At 41.1% G+C, this 22,215-nt stretch overlaps 2 protein-coding genes and 1 pseudogene across 2 annotated transcripts; 1 reads left to right on the top strand and 2 right to left on the bottom strand.

Annotated features, from left to right (window-relative positions):
* Positions 1 to 9,181: 9,181 nt before the first annotated feature.
* Positions 9,182 to 14,629, top strand: LOC149020992 (ruBisCO large subunit-binding protein subunit beta, chloroplastic). The gene is made up of 15 exons (XM_089149248.1): positions 9,182 to 9,289; positions 10,322 to 10,584; positions 10,671 to 10,796; positions 11,223 to 11,360; positions 11,447 to 11,542; positions 11,744 to 11,986; positions 12,103 to 12,337; positions 12,492 to 12,661; positions 12,767 to 12,844; positions 12,948 to 13,019; positions 13,117 to 13,221; positions 13,346 to 13,438; positions 13,526 to 13,618; positions 13,969 to 14,092; positions 14,179 to 14,629. The coding sequence occupies exons 2-15, from the start codon at positions 10,345 to 10,347 to the stop codon at positions 14,190 to 14,192; spliced, it is 1,827 nt and encodes a 608-aa protein (XP_089005374.1). The 5' UTR covers positions 9,182 to 9,289; positions 10,322 to 10,344; the 3' UTR covers positions 14,193 to 14,629.
* Positions 14,630 to 17,117: 2,488 nt separating this feature from the next.
* On the bottom strand, positions 17,118 to 19,597 carry LOC149020991 (pentatricopeptide repeat-containing protein At2g01510, mitochondrial pseudogene; annotated as a pseudogene).
* A 415-nt stretch (positions 19,598 to 20,012) lies between these two features.
* On the bottom strand, positions 20,013 to 22,011 carry LOC149020990 (uncharacterized). The gene is made up of 2 exons (XM_089149247.1): positions 21,630 to 22,011; positions 20,013 to 21,534 (listed from the first exon to the last, which is right to left on the bottom strand). The coding sequence occupies exon 2, from the start codon at positions 21,355 to 21,357 to the stop codon at positions 20,269 to 20,271; it is 1,089 nt and encodes a 362-aa protein (XP_089005373.1). The 5' UTR covers positions 21,358 to 21,534; positions 21,630 to 22,011; the 3' UTR covers positions 20,013 to 20,268.
* Positions 22,012 to 22,215: the final 204 nt, after the last annotated feature.

Genomic DNA, 22,215 nt, shown 5'->3' with positions numbered 1-22,215 from the left:
GTTTTTTTGTGTGTTGTGTTGGTGGTGGTTTTTTTTTTGGGTTGGGCGGCGCCGGGGCCCGGGGGGGGGGGGCCGCAACCAAAATTAGCCCCCCCCCCCCCCCCCCGCCCGGCCGGGGGGGGGGGGGGGCCCCCCCCCCGGGGGGGGGGGGGGGGGGGCGGGGGGGGGGGGGGGGGGGGGGTGGGGCGCGGTTGCGGTCGCTTGCGCCAAACAAAAAACAATATTATATAGCATAATCCAAGAGCAAGAATATAAAAGAAAGTAAATCTAAGGTTATTACAGCGGAAGTCTAAAAATCAAACGGCGTTCTAACAATGGAAAAAGGAGGAAACAACCTAAACCCAACCCAAGTAAAAGAAACTCCAAGCCTCAGAATGGCTGGACTCCAAAAGCACAATCTGCACAAGTACACATCCCATCATGCATCTTCGTATTCTCGCTCGCCGACAGACTCTCCAAGTAATATGAGTTGTCACAACCTGCAAATGAGTCTAAAAAAAAGACAATATTCACGGAGGATGAGTTCCACGAACTCGGTGAGTCTAACATATCATACATCATGCATTCATCATGTACACACACACATATCAGCATATACGGTCGATGAATAAAAGAATGAACATGAAGATATGATTATAACTTCTACCATGCAGTCTCTACAGTAGACACGCTTTAAGATAACACACCAGCCTCCTCTGGGTAGTCTCATCACTCACCCTCAACAAGAGACGTCTATTGGGTTCACCACGGTAGTTGGGTCCTGTCACATCAACCATGGCTGGGGATTTGGTCAACACTCTCTCCCATCACCATTGGCCTGAGGACTGGCGCGTGTCAAGGATTTACTCTAGCCCAATGCAAAGTCACTATGTCTCGTGCTACATGTGATCCGGATACCTTTCCTCATGCCTAAGCGCCCTTTTGGTCCGGTATCGTTCTCACCTATGAATGGAATCCTCAACGGGAGGCATCTATTGGATCCCATTCCTTAACCCTGTAGTAATCTACATATGCTAGGGTGGATGCCGTCATGTCCCCTCACGCCGCCTAACCGCCGTCTTTTGGGCGATCACGAGGTCCGTTCTAACACATGTCACTATACCACTGCATGATACCGTGGGTCTGTTTGATGCACACGTAACCCCATCCACCGATATCACGGGTCACTCGGCTTCAATACCCCCCGCCGAAAGGGTAGTAGCACTCACGGGATTCTTAACCACATGCATCTAGACAACCACACCGACTATGAAAAGTGCTCGGACATCGGAGGACAAGTGTCCCATACCACAGCCGCTGATAACCCAAGCTAGGAATACCAGATAGGTAAACCCCATTTCACCGTCACATACATTCATATGCATCAATCAAGTGAAGTAACCAATCACATAATCACATACGATTTACCTTTAATCATTCAATCAAATACAGATGACACGGGACTATCGAGATTATAGAAGGTAACATGAATTATCATGCAATACCACATTATTCACAATCCAAATACACAATGATATTACATAATAATATATGCGATGTTATCCTCACCTGTTAATCGAGAATTCACGTGCAAAGTCCCACAATTTCACAAAATTAACGAATGCCCAAGACCCAATTAACCTAGCAAATAAACAAGCTAAATTAGATTTAATTCGGGATTCAATTTGAACACAGATCAAATGTGGGTTAACCGGGTCTTAATTCCAGTCAAACAAGGCGGGTCAACTCAGTCCCAAATTGACCCGGTTAACTCGGCGGGCAGCTCACCGAGTCAACTCGGTCGAAAATGCTCGGTTTCGCACGAGGTTCAAAGTAGACGTGCACAACGGCCGTGCTAATCTTTCTACGGAGTCGAAGATTATTTCCTCAACCTAAGCCCTCCAATATCACATTTAAATGAAATTACCCATCAAAACCCTCATGAATTTGGGCCAAAATTAGGTATGTTGAAGCATACTTACTTCTCTACGCGATCATACCTCCAAATCGCGATTCCGCACCGTCGATTTCTGCTCCACCGCTTCTTCCCCAAGCTTCTTCTCCTTTCTCTCTCCTCTCCCACGAGCTCTCTCCCTTTAGAAAACCAAAATCCCGAATTTGGTTCAATTGGGAAAGTTAAAAAGCTTTTAAGAGGTGAAATGACCATTTTGCCCTTCACTGAAAAAGGACCGGTCAGATAATTTATCTGACCGCCTCCATCCGACCGCCCCCATATCTTCTTCATTCGAAGGCCGATCGCGATGAGTTTCGGAGGGTAGGTACCTTACACAATTACCAACTCAATGGTATATTTTATTTGAGATTTGAAGTCCTCTTGCATAGGTTTCTGGGTACACCAAAATGTCACTTTAATGCCTTAAGGAGTAATTTTTCTCTCTCCCGGTGAAATCAAACAAAGTGCCTGGGTCTTCATCACTGTCATTCAAGTCTATAGGATCAATTTCTAAACTTTTGGGCTCAACTCGGATCTGAAATGCCGGGTTAATAGGTTAGGATTTTTAGGGATCTCACATCCTCCCCCCCTTAAAAAAATTTCGTCCTCGAAATTGAGGTATCGAGGCTCCAAGAGGGTTGGATACTTCGCTCACATCCTTGAACCTCTTACCATCTGAAGATCCCAAAAGACTTCTCCTCCTTCTTATCTCCCATGAAAGACAAAGTCTAACACCACTGATCAAAATCTCCTCACCATGCTTCTTTAGATCACCTTGAAATCCAATTGGAGGGGTACCATCGGAACAAACCGAACCTTCTTCTCTAAACAAAAGATGACTGCCTTATGAGCTGTCAACCAAACCACATCTAGGTTCACATTGAAAACTCTCATATCAAGTTTCACAAGATGTGCATCTAGGTCTCTTCCTTCCACATACACAAAATATGCATCAAAATCTCCTACTTCTAGATCAAGCGGGTGTACAAAACACTAACTCAAAACTCAATTTTGTTAAACTGTACACCTTCCATACCTGGGGATATTGAGCTGGTCTTGCTGATGCTATTCCCTTACTGAGGACATAACTTAGATATATGCCCCAGTTGGTGACAAAAAGAATAGAAAACATCCTTCTGCCCTGATGCTGCTACTGCCGTTGGTCCTGCTGGTCTAGGACTAGGGACTGAACTGGAGTCCACATAGAATAGTCCCACTTATTGAAGAGCACTACTTGGATGAACTGCACCACCAACATTCCCATCACCATACCTTTGAACCTAGAGACTGGAATTGCGGTGCGAGACATGGTGTTGGTCTATTGAAATTCCTTGTTTCTTGTTCACAAACTGATTGCTCCCTTTATTGGCCAAATTCCTTTGCAGCAGAAAACTTTCCCTTTCTCTTGCCTCTACTTTCGTTGCAGACTTCACCACCTGTGCATAGCTCTCAATAGGCTTTCTTGGCTTTCTCCATGTCAACTTTCATGAAAACAGGGCAAAGAAAAAGAGTTATTCAAACCTTTGTTGATACTCCAGAATTGACAATGATCCCTATGGAAAATGCCATAAAGTTGGAGCTTCTGATCGGCACACAGAATCTTCTGGTCCTCGGTGCATCTTAGGTGTCGAAATGCCTTCTCCATTTCTCTCAACCACCTACTAGGCAACAGAGGATCATTAGTCACACCAGTGAATGAAGGTACTTAGAGCTTAAGAAAATGCTCCATCAGTTTGGTGTGGGGTCCCAAACCAAAGTCTCCCACATTCCTCCCTGAGCGCAGAACCCGGCTTCATTGCCACAGGGTGAAGCCCGATTCCCTTGACTCACTGCCAACACACCTTGCATCAAAGTGTTGACATGGGTCTGCTATTGCTTCAACATATTACCCAATATATTCAACACATCTTGGGTGACAACCACCTGTGGAGTGGTCGGGAGGTCATCACCTTGAGCAGGAGGCTGTTGGGGAACTTCCGCTTGAGGTAGGTTGGTACCACTTCCATTCTCATGGTTATAGCCACAAGCATTGCCATCCTCAAACGTCCGATTCCTCAAATTCACCATTCCGGCAAATAGCAAAAAGCCAACATTCACGGATCAAAAGAATATCGTTTGAACATCTCAACTTTCAATCATCCAGTCCAAGAAATACTCAATCATAACACCCTCAGGTCATCACACGCGAAAAGGAATCAAACCGGGTGAAAAACCCCAAATTTTTTTTATTCTTATAGCCATCTGAGTAGGAAAACAAAACAAAACGAATTGAAGAAAGCTGTGTATAAGAAAAGAAAACTGACCAAACTGGAGAACCAAACAAATACCAAAAAAACCAAGAAAGCCAGAAAAAACAAAAAAACATTTTTTTTTTTTTTTTTTTTTTTTTTTTTTGGGGACCGGTCGGGATAACCACTCGACCGCCTACTCACCGGAATTCAAAAAAAAATTCAGAAATGGGACCGGTAGCATGGGGCGGTAGGATACCTGTTCAAACGCCTCAAATTTTGCGAGTTGACTCGGCCAAACTCAGCCGAGTCAGAGCGACACAAGGGTGATTGAAGACTGAGTCAACTGGGACCGGTTGAATAGGTCCAAAAAGGTGGCGGTCAGATACGATCCGACCACCCTATCCGACCACCTACTTCCAACTCACACCTTTTACTATTCACAACTCAGAGCCAACTCGTTTTTCACTATTCATGACTCAAAGCCAAATTCAACTCGGTTTTCACTATTCATGACTCAGAGGCAAGGTTCCCACTTGATTTCCCACTTCCACAATGCTCCGAATTCAAATTCGTCGACGATTTATCCGCGAAAGCACACGTAATCTTCAAATCTAGCCCATTTATTCAAGATTTCACTTCCGTTTCTTGCTAGATTCAAAATATTCTTGCACACTCACCTATGGAATTTGAATGCTACCAAAATGTTCTGCATTCCAAAATTACTTAGTAACATTCCCGTGGATTTAAGCTCAAATGCACATCGCATCCATCCCCGTCTACACAATTTCTCGAAAAATTTCCATATTTCAAGAAAAACTTCATATTTTCAAGAAATCTCATATTTTCCTTTCTCCTTAGCTCATTTCCGCATCGTGAGTCGAAAATCACACCTCCTTGATGCAAACCTTCGCCACCTTCGCTCCAAATGAGGGCCATCTCATTGATCTTTCTTATATCCATATAGAGAACAACGATTACTAAGCCGAGAACTCTCAGGGTAGTGAACTTGACTTTCAGGCGTCTCTTGACCCGAATCTTCCTTCATCAATACAAGCCTCCACCACCACCACCACCTTAAGACTGATCCCTGGTCACATCTAGTGTTCATTTCGATTCCCGAACTTTATATTTCGGCTTGTAAGAGATTATGGATTTTGTTTTATTCTTAAGCGTGATTGTTCACGCTCTTTCACTTTACATTAGGGGTTGTAATATTTTATGACTTATGCTCTTTATCGTTTCATATAGATTATTGTGTCTTGTTAGATTACTAACACTGTGTGGCTTTGGATTTAATATCATTATTGTTCATTATTCGAGTTAGCTTCATTATGCTTCTCTAAATCACTGTTGGTTTCAAGTTAGAGGTTGTACCTATTATTCACGTCTACTTTTGCTGAATCACTTATAGATTGGTGACTCAAGATGCTCCACTATATAATATTACAGTTAACATTGTAGGCGAACCAAGAGCTCTGATACCACACTGTCACACCCCACCCAGCCGGTTTCCGGACACGCCCGAATACCCGTGGGGCGATACTCTCCGCAGGATCTCGGTTCGCGGCCAATCCAGAACAACAATATTATATAGCATAATCCAAGAGCAAGAATATAAAAGAAAGTAAATCTAAGGTTATTACAGCGGAAGTCTAAAAATCAAACGGCGTTCTAACAATGGAAAAAGGAGGAAACAACCTAAACCCAACCCAAGTAAAAGAAACTCCAAGCCTCAGAATGGCTGGACTCCAAAAGCACAATCTGCACAAGTACACATCCCATCATGCATCTTCGTATTCTCGCTCGCCAGCAGACTCTCCAAGTAATATGAGTTGTCACAACCTGCAACAGAGTCTAAAAAAAAGACAATATTCACAGAGGATGAGTTCCACAGAACTCAGTGAGTCTAACATATCATACATCATGCATTCATCATGTACACACACACATATCAGCATATACAGTCGATGAATAAAAGAATGAACATGAAGATATGATTATAACTTCTACCATGCAGTCTCTACAGTAGACACGCTTTAAGATAACACACCAGCCTCCTCTGGGTAGTCTCATCACTCACCCTCAACAAGAGACGTCTATTGGGTTCACCACGGTAGTTGGGTCCTGTCACATCAACCATGGCTGGGGATTTGGTCAACACTCTCTCCCATCACCATTGGCCTGAGGACTGGCGCGTGTCAAGGATTTACTCTAGCCCAATGCAAAGTCACTATGTCTCGTGCTACATGTGATCCGGATACCTTTCCTCATGCCTAAGCGCCCTTTTGGTCCGGTATCGTTCTCACCTATGAATGGAATCCTCAACGGGAGGCATCTATTGGATCCCATTCCTTAACCCTGTAGTAATCTACATATGCTAGGGTGGATGCCGTCATGTCCCCTCACGCCGCCTAACCGCCGTCTTTTGGGCGATCACGAGGTCCGTTCTAACACATGTCACTATACCACTGCATGATACCGTGGGTCTGTTTGATGCACACAGAACCCCATCCACTGATATCACGGGTCACTCGGCTTCAATACCCCTGCCGAAAGGGTAGTAGCACTCACGGGATTCTTAACCACATGCATCTAGACAACCACACCGACTATGAAAAGTGCTCTGGACATCAGAGGACAGTGTCCCATACCACGGCCGCCGATAACCCAAGCTAGGAATACCAGATAGGTAAACCCCATTTCACCGTCACATACATTCATATGCATCAATCAAGTGAAGTAACCAATCACATAATCACATACGATTTACCTTTAATCATTCAATCAGAAATACAGTATGATACAGGACTATCGAGATTATAGAAGGTAACATGAATTATCATGCAATACCACATTATTCACAATCCAAATATACAATGATATTACATAATAATATATGCGATGTTATCCTCACCTGTTAATCGAGAATTCACGTGCAAAGTCCCACAATTTCACAAAATTAACGAATGCCCAAGACCCAATTAACCTAGCAAATAAACAAGCTAAATTAGATTTAATTCGGGATTCAATTTGAACACAGATCAAATGTGGGTTAACCGGGTCTTAATTCCAGTCAAACAAGGCGGGTCAACTCAGTCCCAAATTGACCCGGTTAACTCGGCGGGCAGCTCACCGAGTCAACTCGGTCGAAAATGCTCGGTTTCGCACGAGGTTCAAAGTAGACGTGCACAACGGCCGTGCTAATCTTTCTACGGAGTCAGAAGATTATTTCCTCAACCTAAGCCCTCCAATATCACATTTAAATGAAATTACCCATCAAAACCCTCATGAATTTGGGCCAAAATTAGGTATGTTGAAGCATACTTACTTCTCTACGCGATCATACCTCCAAATCGCGATTCCGCACCGTCGATTTGCTCCAACTGCTTCTTCCCCAAGCTTCTTCTCCTTCTCTCTCCTCTCCCACGAGCTCTCTCCCTTTAGAAAACCAAAATCCCGAATTTGGTTCAATTGGGAAAGTTAAAAAGCTTTTAAGAGGTGAAATGACCATTTTGCCCTTCACTGAAAAAGGACCGGTCAGATAATTTATCTGACCGCCTCCATCCGACCGCCCCCATATCTTCTTCATTCGAAGGCCGATCGCGATGAGTTTCGGAGGGTAGGTACCTTACACAATTACCAACTCAATGGTATATTTTATTTGAGATTTGAAGTCCTCTTGCATAGGTTTCTGGGTACACCAAAATGTCACTTTAATGCCTTAAGGAGTAATTTTCTCTCTCCTGGTGAAATCAAACAAAGTGCCTGGGTCTTCATCACTGTCATTCAAGTCTATAGGATCAATTTCTAAACTTTTGGGCTCAACTCGGATCTGAAATGCCGGGTTAATAGGTTAGGATTTTTAGGGATCTCAGAGGGCCCCCCCGGGGGGGGCCAAAAACGAGGGGGGCCCCCCCCCCCCTTATCTCAAAGGTGTTATTTTTTAAAAATAAAAAAAAAATAAAATATAAAAAAAATTTTTTTTTTTCCCCCTCAACAAAAAAATAATATTAAAAAAATCAAAGAAAAAAAAAAAAAAAAAAAAAAAATATTTTTTTTTTTTATTTTTTTTTTTTTTTATTTTTTTAAAAAAAAAAAATATTTTTTATAAAAAAAAAAAAAAAAAAAAACCTTAATATAAAATTTTCTTTTTTTTAATGTTTTGTTTTGGGTGTTTGGATTTTTTTTTATAAATTTTTTTTTTTAAAAAAAAAAAAAAAAAAATTTTTTTTTTTTTTTTTTTTTTTTTTTTTTTTTTCTATTTCATGGGATGCCAACTGGAATGGAGGAATTTTTCGATTATCTTTAGCGTTCCATTTTATAGTGGCCACCATTTCAAATGTTTTTTATACATGCCGTTTCAGTGCAATATTCATTTTAGGTTACGAACAAATCATAGAAAATTATTTCATTTTATAAATAAGCTTGCCAAAGACTCGATCAAAGAAAAAACTATTCAAAAAAAGATTGAGAAAAACTTACTTGAAGGATGACCTAAAACCAGAAGGAATCATACAAAAATCTTAATTGATCCCTTATGCACAAATTGCCCCTAAGATTTCTCAATAAAAAAAAACAAAAAAAAAACTATTGGTATGAAAATCTTTTTCCCACTAGTAATTTCAGCTATTCTGTCAACGCAAAGCTATTCTAGGGGATGAAACCAACACTTTTTAGTGAAAAAGTCCGCTATTCCTTAATTTTTTTTTTCTTGGTGAAATAATACCTAATTTTTTTTTGAATAAAAAAATAATACCTCAATCAAAACATTTTTAAATTTTTCTGAAAAGAAGAAAAAGAAAAACTCAAGGTAGTTGAGAGTTCACGGGTGGTGGGTAATCTGTACAGTTGTAGATAATTGCCATCAAAACAGAACATGAGAAAAATATTCTAGATTGTTCGAAATACGACGATCAGAATAGGAACTGATTTTCAATCAACGGTCCACGTGGATCCGAAGCTTCAGGAGGATGCGCGATTGCTTCATTATATCCAATATCCTCTCCTCACTCATTTTCGAGTTTCTGCCTTGGGTGTTCTGTTAGTTATCAGCTTATTGTAGTAGTGTCTTCGCTTATCCTTCCAAAACCGATAAACCCTATTTCGTCCCCAGCGGCGGCTTTAGGTAAGCTTCTCAGGTTATCTTCCTCCGCTCTCTTATCTTGGATTTCAACTGTTTCAGGTTTTATGCTTTTATCGAACATGTTCGATAGGTCGTTCTTCTTTGGTTGTTCATTGCTGAGTTTACTGTTGGCTGGTTTGGCACCTAAATTGCTTTCTTGTTCAACGTTAGTAGTAGTGTTTCGGTGTTTCCTGGTTGTTTCTACTGCAGACCTGAATTCTTTTTTTGGTGTGAATTAAGATCAATATAATCGCCAGAAATGAAGTTTAAGAGGACTTTATGTAGAGAAGATCAGGGAAAGATGGTTTCTCTCCCCTTCTTGTTTCCGATAACATTTCTGAGTTTACTGTGTCAATAAGCTGGTGGATGCTTGTTGATAGCTTATATGTCCTATAATGAATTAGGTTCCGACGTTTCCTCGATTTACTTGATAAATGATTGTTGAAATGTTTTATTCTACGAGATGTATGATTTTATATATGCGGTAATGGCCTACATATTGGACATTGTCCCCATTCTTTCCTTCGCTTCAAAGGGGAAAAAAATTGAAAAATAAATTGTAGTAGGAGCATGGATCGGAAATTATCATATTTCCATTTGAATCTAAACTTTAGACTGAAGTGGATGTTTGTCTGATTGATTCCGGGCTGTTCATTGTTGGTCAAATGACTGTCTGCACGTGTATTAATTCGTCTGCTGCTTTCTGCTTCTGCGCTGTACTTCTTTGAGATGTTCACAGACTTGTGTAGGTGTTCACGATTAATTTAGTAGTGGGCTAGAAATTCAGCTTGTTCTGCCCATATCCAGAAGTAAATGTCTAATGCTTGATGCTTGCTCTGGGTGGCCATATTATAGGCAGAGAGTGTAGTGTGTAGTTGCTTTCGCTATATTTATCCTCATTCAGTAATTGGTTTGTCATTCATTGGGACTTCCCTTGGGTTGGGGTTGATTGTACATTGCATTGATGTCTGATTCCAGGGGCTGTGGATGGAATAGTTCTCTGGAATTGATTTTTTTTTTTTTTTTTGGAAAAAGGTAACAGGTTTTTGTAGGATAAAATGGCATCAACATTCACTGCCATGTCTTCCGCAAGCTCCATGATGGCGCCTTCTCATAGTGCAAAAGATGGGAAGCTTGTCAACCATTCTGAAAAACTATCTTCTTTTGCTTCCATAACTTCAAGTTCCTTTGGAAGGAGACAAAATGTTGTACTTCAGAGGAGATGTTCTCCCAAGATAAGGGCAATGGCGAAGGAGCTGTACTTCAACAAGGACGGTTCAGCTACCAAGAAGCTGCAGGTGAATTAGAGTTCAGGTTGCTTCCTTTTATTACATTTTAAGGCTACTTGGGACCTTCTAACGCTTCTCCTTTTCCTAAATTTCAGATTGGTGTTAACAAGCTTGCAGACCTAGTCGGGGTCACTCTTGGACCAAAGGGCAGGAATGTGGTACTGGAGAGCAAGTATGGTTCCCCTAAAATTGTTAATGATGGTGTGACCGTGGCCAAGGAGGTACATTTTGGATGTTAGGTCTTGCTTAATATTTGAGCTGCAAAGATGGGAGATATTAGTAGCTATTGCCAATTTATGCACTTTTTGTGTCTGCTGTATTTCTCCCTTGTTTTCTTTGTCTTTTCAAATATTCGAACTATTCTTAATTCTCTTTGAGTGGTGTCTATATTTTCTGTTTTCATATTCTGAAGGGTTGTATGCTCATTTTTGTTTTATACCACAAAATATGAAATAGATCATCTTTGATCAGATTATTTGAATGGTTAATAAATTCATAGTTCTTAGTTTATTTTTTTTTGAATGGCTGTATCCACTACCTAGTGCACAAGGTTTGTCCCACGTTTACCACCATTGTAGGTCTGGGAGGTATTTAGTTTAACTTTTTTACATCCTCTGAATGCTTTGGTTTCTTGTATTGGTGTTCAGGTCGAGTTGGAGGACCCTGTAGAAAACATTGGTGCTAAATTGGTGAGACAAGCTGCGGCGAAGACTAATGACTTGGCTGGGGATGGAACGACAACATCTGTTGTTCTTGCACAAGGTTTGATTGCAGAAGGTGTTAAGGTTTGTTTTCTACCCCTAGATCCCTCCTCCCCCAAGTTTGAATAGCGTTGTTTCTGAATGTAACAAGCTGGTGTTGTTCCTTCCAGGTGGTTGCAGCTGGTGCTAACCCTGTTCAAATTACTCGTGGAATTGAGAAGACAACGAAAGCTTTGGTTGCTGAGCTCAAGAAAATGTCAAAGGAGGTATACTGGATCTGTTTGAATTAATTCAACCTAAGAATACTGATTCCGTTCAGCATTCCAAAGGACATCACTACATGCATTAAACTTCTTTTGTGAAGCCTTTCTTTTGGAACTTTAGATGAGTATTTGCTTTAGGCTTTTCAAGGTGTTGCTATGATTCTGGATTACAAGTATGAATTGGGATTTCACCTTGTATTGCAGATTGAGGACAGTGAATTAGCTGATGTGGCTGCTGTTAGTGCTGGAAACAATTATGAAATAGGAAATATGATAGCAGAAGCCATGAGTAAGGTGGGTCGAAAGGGTGTGGTGACCCTTGAAGAAGGAAAGAGTGCTGAGAATAGTCTTTATGTCGTAGAGGGCATGCAATTTGACCGTGGTTATATCTCCCCCTACTTTGTGACAGACAGTGAGAAGATGGCAGTCGAATATGAAAACTGCAAGGTACAAATTTTCTCCATGAGTTTGGAACACATACATCTTTGGTGGTGTTCTTTTTTTAAAACAAAATATTAGTGTGTTTATTAGCTTCCTGATGATGGATCTTGTTGTCCATGCAGTTGCTTCTTGTTGATAAAAAGATCACAAATGCAAGGGATCTTATCAATGTTTTGGAAGATGCTATAAGAGGGGGGTATCCAATTGTAATTGTTGCTGAAGACATCGAACAGGAAGCTCTAGCCACTCTTGTTGTAAATAAGCTCAGGGGGGCACTGAAGATTGCTGCGCTAAAAGCTCCTGGATTTGGGGAGCGCAAGAGCCAATATCTAGATGACATTGCTATTCTTACTGGAGGTTAACCCTGCAATCCTCATCCTGTAATTGCAATATTTTGCTAGTTTGCAAGATTATTCTACTTCTGTTGTTTGTAATACTATGATGTCGGAGTTAGTTTTTCAAGACAATTATATCAGTCTGACCTTCGGGGTGGTCTATGTGCATGAGACAGCCACTGTGATCAGGGAAGAAGTTGGGCTATCCCTTGATAAAGCTGAGAAGGAGGTCTTGGGTCATGCTGCCAAGGTGGTACTTACCAAGGACTCAACCACAATCGTAGGTGATGGCAGTACTCAAGAAGTAGTAAATAAGCGGGTTGCTCAAATTAGAAACCTTATTGAGGTGAATCTTAGAATACGATACTTCTTATTTACAGTTTCACATGCAGAGTTTTGTTTTCCCTCTTGACATTTAGCTTCTTCTGCTACTCTCCACATGGCCATGCAGGCTGCAGAACAAGATTATGAGAGAGAGAAGCTCAATGAAAGAATTGCTAAGCTCTCAGGTGGTGTTGCCGTCATTCAGGTAACTTTCAAGCTTTGTTCTATTCAAGATGCATGTTCAGGCCCCATCAAGGAGAGCTCAATGCATTACGACCATGATTTTAACACATGATGAACATGAGTAGGTCGGAGCACAAACAGAGACGGAATTGAAGGAGAAAAAATTGAGGGTTGAAGATGCCCTTAATGCAACAAAGGTATGTCTCAGTAAAATTTTGAGGCAATATCAGCTGTATTTGCTATGGAGCTCTGAAAATTGGGGAAAATCTAAATTTATGATTTAATTGTTACCAGGCAGCAGTTGAGGAAGGTATAGTTGTTGGTGGTGGGTGTACTTTGTTAAGACTTGCTGCAAAGGTTGATGCCATCAAAGAGACACTTGAAAATGATGAGCAAAAGGTAATAGATTGAATATTTTTATAAACTTTCTTCTGTCTCCCCTTGAGAAAACCCCACAGAAGGCTGATGTAAAGTGATGCATTTTAATACGTGCAAACATGGGATTTCTGTGTGATGTGGGCAGGTTGGTGCTGAGATTGTTAGAAGGGCTTTGGGCTATCCTATGAAGTTGATTGCCAAAAATGCAGGTGTCAACGGAAGTGTTGTTATTGAGAAGGTTTGTTTCATTATTGGAATTTAATGGTGTTGTAGAATCTTATTTCCCTTTGCAAATAGCTGAATGCTGGTTCTGCTTTTACTTCAGGTGCTATCTAGTGACAATCCAAAGGTTGGTTACAATGCTGCGACTGGAAAGTATGAGGATTTAATGGCAGCTGGGATAATTGATCCAACCAAGGTTAGTTGCTTCAACTGGTGAAGTTTTTGCCATAACAAATATCGGAATGGACAGTGAGGAAGATGTGTTGGGACTCGGGATTTAGATTAAAGGCTTACTTCACTGGTTGACAGTAAGAAGTTAGGTCATGGGAGAATTACATATCTATAGGGTTCATGGGTTTTCTAGTACACCACTGGGGAGTTAGTAACCTCGTTTTGTTTTTCACTCTATTGCCTTGGTCATTGGTCTAAATATAGGTCAAAGTTTGAAAAGGGGTTTCATGGCCTTGATTCTGCTGGGTTTGGACAAGTATCTAGAGAAACTACAAATTCTGGTTTTATACTTAGGGTTGTTTTCTCTGAATCCAGGTTGTCAGATGTTGCCTGGAGCATGCAGCCTCAGTTGCAAGGACTTTCCTCACATCAGATGTTGTGGTTGTGGACATTAAGGAGCCTGAACCTGTGGTTGCTGGAAACCCCATGGATAATTCAGGTTAGTTTCTTTGCTTGTTGTCATGCATCCAAATTCTAACTTGCTGTATATTTTTTTGACTATTTGATACCTGTATCTTTGTTCAGGGTATGGTTACTGATCCAATGGATGATTTGCGGTAGCTGGTAGGAGTGACATCTTGAAACACCATCAATAAGATGCTCCTGAATAATGTAGGTTGCATCCCTTTTTTATCATTGTGTTTGGTGGACGAGGGTGTAATTTATTAATTGCAAGAGGGGTTACCTTGTTACCTTTCCCTTTTTTCCCACCCAGGTCTCTGTAGAATATAGGTAGGACACGGATATTAAAGTCTTGAGTGAGCTTAGCTAATGGAAATGAGGCAGGTATAGACTGAAGGCGGTTGAAATGCTAATTTTGCCATTTGAAATGTAATGACAAGTTGGTTTCTCTGAGAAACTTTGATTTTCATCTTAGAACTCAAAATGGCGTATTCAATCTGTCCCCTGATAATCTTTCTCGCTCCCATCTCCTTCTTAAAGAAATGTCAACCCAAAAACTCAAGTGCAGGCGAAGTCTATTGTAAGTGGTTGAACCGTTGAACATGCATGAATTTTCTTGTTACCCACAAAAAAAAAGCGTATATACTTGGTAAAATAATGTGGCCAATGAATGAAGTTCTCAGCCACCGAAACAGAAATATGTCTGTGTCTCACATTACAAGTAGACGGAGAAACCTTCTCCAATACATAGCTATTCCACAGCCATTTCCTTATTTTAACCTCAACATTCAATGAGGAAAAAAAAGAAAAATAGGGTATGTCATGAGATCACTTAAATCTTTTTGGGTGAGCTAAGATTCATAGAAGAGCAGGAAAAGCTCAAGAAATCAGACCTACACAAATCCGATGTGGTCCACTCCTAGCTGGGAGGCTAATCAGTCCTCCGTGCGGAGGTGATTGCCTTCCCAGCTAGGAGTGTACCACATGGTTGTACTCTTCTAGAAATATAAACAAAACTATAAGAATTAAATAAAGGAAGATGCGGTATGTCCTCCATGACATACGTAACCTTAAAGGAAACTTGAGATTGGGATGTCAGTATTTTAACAGGGCCTTGGTAGTTGTTTTCCACGATGATGTGATCAATTCCTTCAGCAGCAGCTTGAAGAAGACCTTCTCTGATACTAGGTCCTTCACCCTCCATTGGAGCAGTAAAGTTGTGAGGCAAAGAGACTGCAGTTTTACACTTTCCGCTGTTTCACCCCTTGTCAGAAAACCCAAGCTACCCGCACCTCCTCTGGAAGCAGCATCTATGCTCAGCTTCCAAGCCCCTCTGGTAGGAGAGTCTATGCCTTCTTTGAGTTCTCCTTAGCAGCAGGGACTAGAGTGTCATTTCTGGTCAGAATAGTGGAAGAAACATCCGAAAGCCAAGCCATTGCAAAGTTGCAATCTGGAAGATCTCCCCAGGGGATAAACTAACTCCTTTAAAGTGAGTTTGTTTCTAGCAGGCCATAGATCCCAACAAATGTGAGTTGCTGTACTCGCAATTTTCTGGTTTGCCTTTTTGTCTTCTGCCATTCTATTCGAAGCTTCAATGAAACAAGACAAAGATACGTTAGTCTGAGCAGCAGTAAAGCTCAAATTTGAAAGAAACCACACTGCTCTAGCCTTGGTACAGTCGAATAAGATAAGTTCCTAGTTTCCACTCCCTCCCCACCACTAGGACAGCAAGTATCTACTCGGATTTGTATGTGTTGCAGAGCTTCTATAGTTGCCAAACCACCCAGGATGGCTCTCCTGAAGTTTGCTTTTTCTTCTTCTTTTTTTGGGAGGAAAAGGGGGGGGGGGGGGGGGATGCTAAATTGTGAAATCCAGTGGATGTGACACAAATAGTCCTTCAGATATCTTTGGAACATGTAGTTGCTGCTCTTTTGCAGCAGAGGGAAGATAATTTTCCCTACCAACTATTTCACAAAATAAATGCTAGGCTGTCTTAGTACTAATCTCCCCTGGCAGGCCCACATCTTTGATAGTCTTCATTGGGAAGTGGAGCCAGTCTAAACTGTAGAATAGCTGCTGCATCTTCTTCATGGAAACAGTCTCTGATAAGGTCTGTTCTCCAAGTTCTATTAGTTTGGTCAGTGAGGTCAGCAACCCAAGTTACTCTACTAGATCTTCTTGATATGTGAATGACCTTATAGCCAGGGTTCTTTGGTATCCACTTATCTTCCCAAATTTGAATTTTATCCCCTAAGCCAACCTTCCATAATAGACCAGCAGTAAAGACCTTGCTCCCCTCTAAAATTCCTCCATGCCCATGAAGGGGATGATGTTAAACCAGCATGGAGAAAGTCACTATTAGAAAAGTAAATCTGTTTAAATATGACAGCCCAATATGACTGGATATCTCCACAACCTCTATGCTAGTTTACCCAACATAGCTTTGTTCTGTAGTCTTGGGTCTTAAAAGCCTGAACCCCCTTTGTATCATGAAATCACTTAAAAACACATAAAGCTGAATGCTGAAGTCCATTCCTTTCAAGTTTCAACTAGAAGTTTCCACTCTATGGTAGCTTCATGGGCAAAGTCTTACCGTTACCTGCAGCAACTCTCGTCCCTAACACCTGCTTCAGCTTAAGGAGTGCATCACCTTTTTCCAGAACAATATGCATAGAATAAGTGACATACTTCACACCGTATGTTATTCACAATTCTTGCAGGCATTGCTCCCAGAGGTTTGCAGGTCAACCAGATTAAGAAGTTTCTTGGTGTGGCAGACTGCAGACAGATACGACCATGTCCTGCCACACATCTTGTGAAACTAGTTTGGCAGTATCAGGAGCAAAACCAGCTTCTTTCTGTTTCTTAAGGCACCAAGGGAGAACTTGTCCACCCCTAAAACTGAGCTACCCTTTTGGGGTTTTTGTCATACACTTGTCACTTTGAGGATGAGTCCAATCATTTGTCAAACTGTTAATGAAATTCAGCACGGAACTATCAGGGGAGAAATTGATAATTTACTCCATACATTCCCACTGAAAAATTCTTGAGGGGGCCAATCAAGAATTGCCAGTAGAATTGATAATCTCTTCTGTCATAGTCTACATGTCATGTAGACATCTCTACTTTATGATTACCAGTAGTCCTTGCAAGAGCATTGACCATTATCAAAATGGTGGAATCTGTTTGAATCTCTCAATATAATAGATCTTTCAGTAAATGAAGACACAAACTTCATAAATAAGTGACAGTCGCTGCAAACACGTATATTTTTCACAATTCTTATAGGTATTGCTCCCTGAGGTTTGCTGATCAACCCAAAAGAAAGAGCAAGTTTCTCGCTGTGGTAACAGATAGATTCAAACTTCTCCTCCTCGCTCACATCATGTAAAACTAAGTTGGTATTAGGAGCAAAACCAGCTTCCTGTAGTTTCTTAATCAGTCCATTCAATTTGTCATAAATTTTTTGTGTTTGAGGATGGGTTCGATCATCTGAAACGAATTTGTGGACCTTGTTGTCGATCTCTATTGAGCTGTAAGCTGCAACTTTTCGAATATTCCTCTCCTTCATGAGAGATCTCAAGGAGGCCACATCCTCCCATCTCCCAGAAGCAGCATACAAGTTGGACAAGGTAATATAAGGGGATGCATTGTGTGGATCTAATTCAAACAGATGCCTTGCAGCCAACTCCCCATGTTGTACATCTTTATTCATTGCAGATACAAACAACAGAGTAGACCATATCAGACTATTTGGTTCCTCAGGCATTCCCTGAATCATATCTACTGCTTCTTTCACATATCCTGCACGGCCAAGGAGATTGATCATGCAAGTGTAGTGATCCAAAGTGGGCTTCATTCCAGGCAGTTCACTTATTGAATCAAAATGTCTCTGACCACATTCTATCAGGCCAGCATGACTGCAAGCAGAAAGGACGCCGATGAAGGTAACATGATCTGGAATCAACTTCTCCTTCAACATACTCTCATAAAGCACCAAAGCTTTTTGATTCAATCCATTCTGTGCATAACCTACAATCAGTGCATTCCAAGAGACCACATTCCGAGTTGGCATCAAATTGAAAACAATCCAAGCATCTGTGGTAACTCCACATTTGGAGTACATATCAACAAGGGCACTCGAGACGAGCAGATCATCTTCCAGTCCTGAAATAATTGCTTTTCCATGAAGTACCCTGCCACGATCCAAAGAAGCTAATCTAGCACAGATACTGACCACACTTGAGATTGTAAAGGCATCAGGCAAGACATCCTCCAATAACATTTCAGCAAATAATGTCAAAGCATCCTCTTCTTTTGCATTTTGCGCATGACCAGCAATCATTGTAGTCCAACAAACTTTGTCTCTCTTTTCTATCCCTCTAAACACCTCATTGGCTTCTTCAATCATTCCAATTTGGAAAAGAGCTCCAAGAATGCTAGAAAATGTAACCAAATCGGGCTTCACACCTGAGAAGCGCATGTGATGAAATAATTCAATGCATTTCTTAGGCTGCCCATTTCTTAAATAACCATGCATCATCGAATTCCACAAGACTGTGTTCCTTGTGGCCATTCGATCAAACAACCACCTAGCCGGCTCAAGCTCGCCACATCTGGCATACATGTCAATCAAGGAATTCCAGACAAATACATTTTCTCTCATGTTTCTAGCAGTAATCCACCCATGTATTTGCCTTCCACGCTTTAAGTCCTCTAGTTGTGAGCAAGCATTCAAAACACTCACATGAGTATGTTCTGTTGGCACAAATCCTTCTCCCTGCATTCTAGTTAGAAATTCAAAAGCCTTTCCACAACAACCATGTCCTACAAGACCCGCAATTGCTGTATTGTACGAAACTGTATCATGGGTTGGCATCTGATTAAAGAAGGACAACAGATCATCAACAGAACCTGACTTTGAATATGCAGAAAGCATTGCATTCCATGAGAAAATATCTCTATGAGACATTCTTTCGAACAGCTGCAGAGCATCTGAGATGCTCCCAGATTTTGCATAAATCTGGAGAAGACGATTATGAAAGAAAGTAGACTCTGGAGCGAAGGAGTAAATCTTCATGTGAGACTGCAATCTCCTTGCTTGATCAGCATCGGCAGTTCGAAAGCATTCGCGGAAGAGATGTGAATAAGCTTCAGGTCCGGCACAGCCACGAGCGTAGAGTAAGTCCACTGCCTCCCGTAGCTTTTGCTTAACCTTCATCCGTCTCAGAATTCTCTCCTTTTCAATGGAGAATCTGAAAGGCCAAACCGAAACTTACGTCAATTTTATGTTTACAGAAACCAAAGCGGATTTCCCCCCCCTATTTCAGTTGCAATGAACAATTCAAAAGGTCTTAATGGTCTGTCAGGCTGTAAAGTGGTAATCATCTTAACGTGTTGCTTAAGAACCACATGTAAACCCACTTTCCTTTACTAAACCAAGTCTTGAATTGGAGAAAAAGCCTCTGAAGGATAGGTCAAAAACTTCAATCTGTCGAAGCCACCCACCAAACATTATCTTCCCAAATTTGAAAACCCAGTTGGAAAAGACAAAAGATTTCGTTATTAATTAATGAACCCATTGAATTTATGAATTCTCATCCATCAATTTATCAATTCTCATCCATCAGGTAGTTAGTCAGCAGTCAGTCAGATCCAAGAAAGCAAATTTCACCTACCTTCTCTAAATAATTAGTCAGACAGAGACTCTGGAATTTCTCAAATTCTCACTAACAGCATCACATGTGATCCTAATTAAATCCAGCTCCCAACTAAACAATTTGCAGTGGTTGAGAAGTGACACCATTACAGAAGATTGATTATGGAATCATATCTACCTTTCAATCTTTTCTTTGTTTTATGAACATGATTTGCTGGACTAAAAATCCAAATCCAAAAATTTTGTATTTTACTTTATATGCTTAAACAGAATACTGGTTTTAGATTAAAGTACAGTTCAGAGTTTTTGTTTAAAGTACAGTTCAGACCTCAATGCCCATAAACTCATTTTACCCTCCTCTTCAAGCCCTAATCTTTGCAGAAACGTAAGAAAATTCTACTTGCATCAGGAAATAAAATGAAGAAGCTCATGACAGAACAGAACGCAGCAGTTTTGCACTGAAGATCAAGTGTTATACAACAATAATGAGTTGCAGCTTTAAATATAAGTAGACATTGTGAGACAGATTTCTCCTTGAGGGTTATTTCTGAGTCTCACCACCATTCTAATCTACAAATCTTGCTTAAATTCTCTTGCATGGAAACTGGCATCCACGTTCTCAATCCTCTGTCCAGGCCAACATGTCTCAAGGATTCGCATTCCAGCACTGTCTGCTCCACATCCTCACCACATACATTGTAACAGGAGGCCAACACAAGAACCTCCAAAGATTTATGATTTGAGAACGAACGTATCCCAGCTCCTGTGATCAATTCACAACCAGTCACATTGATCGCCACAAGATTCCGGCAATTTTGTGCAATTGCAATAAGGGTTATATCAGAAATGTTGATTAGCCACGAGAAATCCAGACGTTCGAGTGTTCTAAGTGCAGCAATTGCAACACCACTTGTATCAGTCACCCATGGTCCACATTCTGCCAGATTCAATTCCTTCAGAAAGCATATTTGTTGCAGTAACGAAACGCCATGATCTGTGATCTGATCGCACTCGGTAAGAACCAATTTCTTTAGGGTTCTTGATGTTGATCCAGTAGCCAATGCAGCCAAACCCCAATCAGTAATCAACGAACACCCTCGCAGGTTCAGGTTTTGCAGAGAAGTCGCCGCTCCAATGGCTTCTAATGCTTGATCCGTGATCATATTACATTTTGCCAGATCCAAAGTCGTCAAATTTTGGGAAGATTTTATGAGATCAACAACTCCCACGTCCCCAATTCTACTCCGCCTACGCAAACAGATCTTAGTTAAAGCAGGGCAACCAATTGCAATCGCACAGACTCCATCGTCGCCCACATCGTCCGGTCCCAATTCCTCAAACTCATCGAGAACCCTCTGCGTTTGACAAAGATTTAGATTGAGCACCTGAAGGTCAGGACAAGTTTCTGCTATGAATTCAAGGTCTGAATTAGTGATCCCTCCAGCTGCTTCCAAAGTAATCAAGTTAGGGAACCTCGGCAAACATTTCCGAAGGAGTTCTGGTTCTAAGATCCGTAAAGCCAAACGGGTTACACCCTCCACCCTCAACCACTGGTTACAAACCCGAGCACAAGATTTCCTGTCATTCCTATCAGTAACCCTCTTAAGAATTAGTCCTAATTCATCATCTCCAAGAGCTTCCATAAATAACCTCTTTTTTTCTCTCCCTTCTTTCTTTCCCACTAAAACCCTAATTCTTCAAAGGGTTCTGTTTTTGTTTCTCTGTCCTTAAACATAAAATAATGGATCCAAACTACCCAAAAAGTCACCATCAATGCTTCTTTTACGGATAAAGATAGTAGCAGCAGATTCTGATGTTCCCTAGAGAAGATAAATCGAACTAAGAAACACTGAATCACGAACTAAGAAAGAGTCGGTGCATAAGACAGAATCTAGTAAAACAAAGTATAGCAAACCTGGTAATATTACAGGGAAGTAGATCACTAGTGAAATGGATCCATTTGCAGGTGAGATCAAGATTTCTGGTTGAATCAACAACGAAAGCAGAGGCAGCAGCTTCAGAGAAACGAAATAAACGCTTATGGTTTCACTTCATTTACAAGTATGACCCACTTCCGCATCGTCTTCAACAAGTCTTTCTACCCTAAAAAAAAGGGGTCTTTAAAAGGTCATTGTCACTCGGGAATCTCGCTGGAGGCAAGCGCGATCATCGGCGTGAATTGAAGGATTAAAGCACTTCTGAAAAGGCCAAAACCAAGTTGCCCGTTTTGTTCTCCATGGCAGAAAATCTCAAACACGTAAAAACGAAAGAAGACGAGTTACAGACAAAGAGACCGTTTTCCCAGGTAAGAGCAATAACCTTACTGGATCGAATATGAAATAACTGATGAACTCCGACCTTGCTTGGGTCCTGCACAGTTGCACAATAACATCAAGCCATGCACTTTGGACGGTTAGATCGGAATTTCGATCGAATTAATGTCAATCGTCGAAATTCAATGGTCTAGATGGAAATCTCAACCAATCTTACGGCTAAAATTT

Source organism: Hakea prostrata, chromosome 3 (genome assembly GCF_041222555.1).
Source record: "Hakea prostrata isolate BN-2017 chromosome 3, UWA_Hpros_2, whole genome shotgun sequence".
Classification (NCBI taxonomy): domain Eukaryota; kingdom Viridiplantae; phylum Streptophyta; class Magnoliopsida; order Proteales; family Proteaceae; genus Hakea; species Hakea prostrata.
Note: the sequence above shows the minus strand (reverse complement) of the source record. Positions and strands in the feature narration are given on the sequence as shown.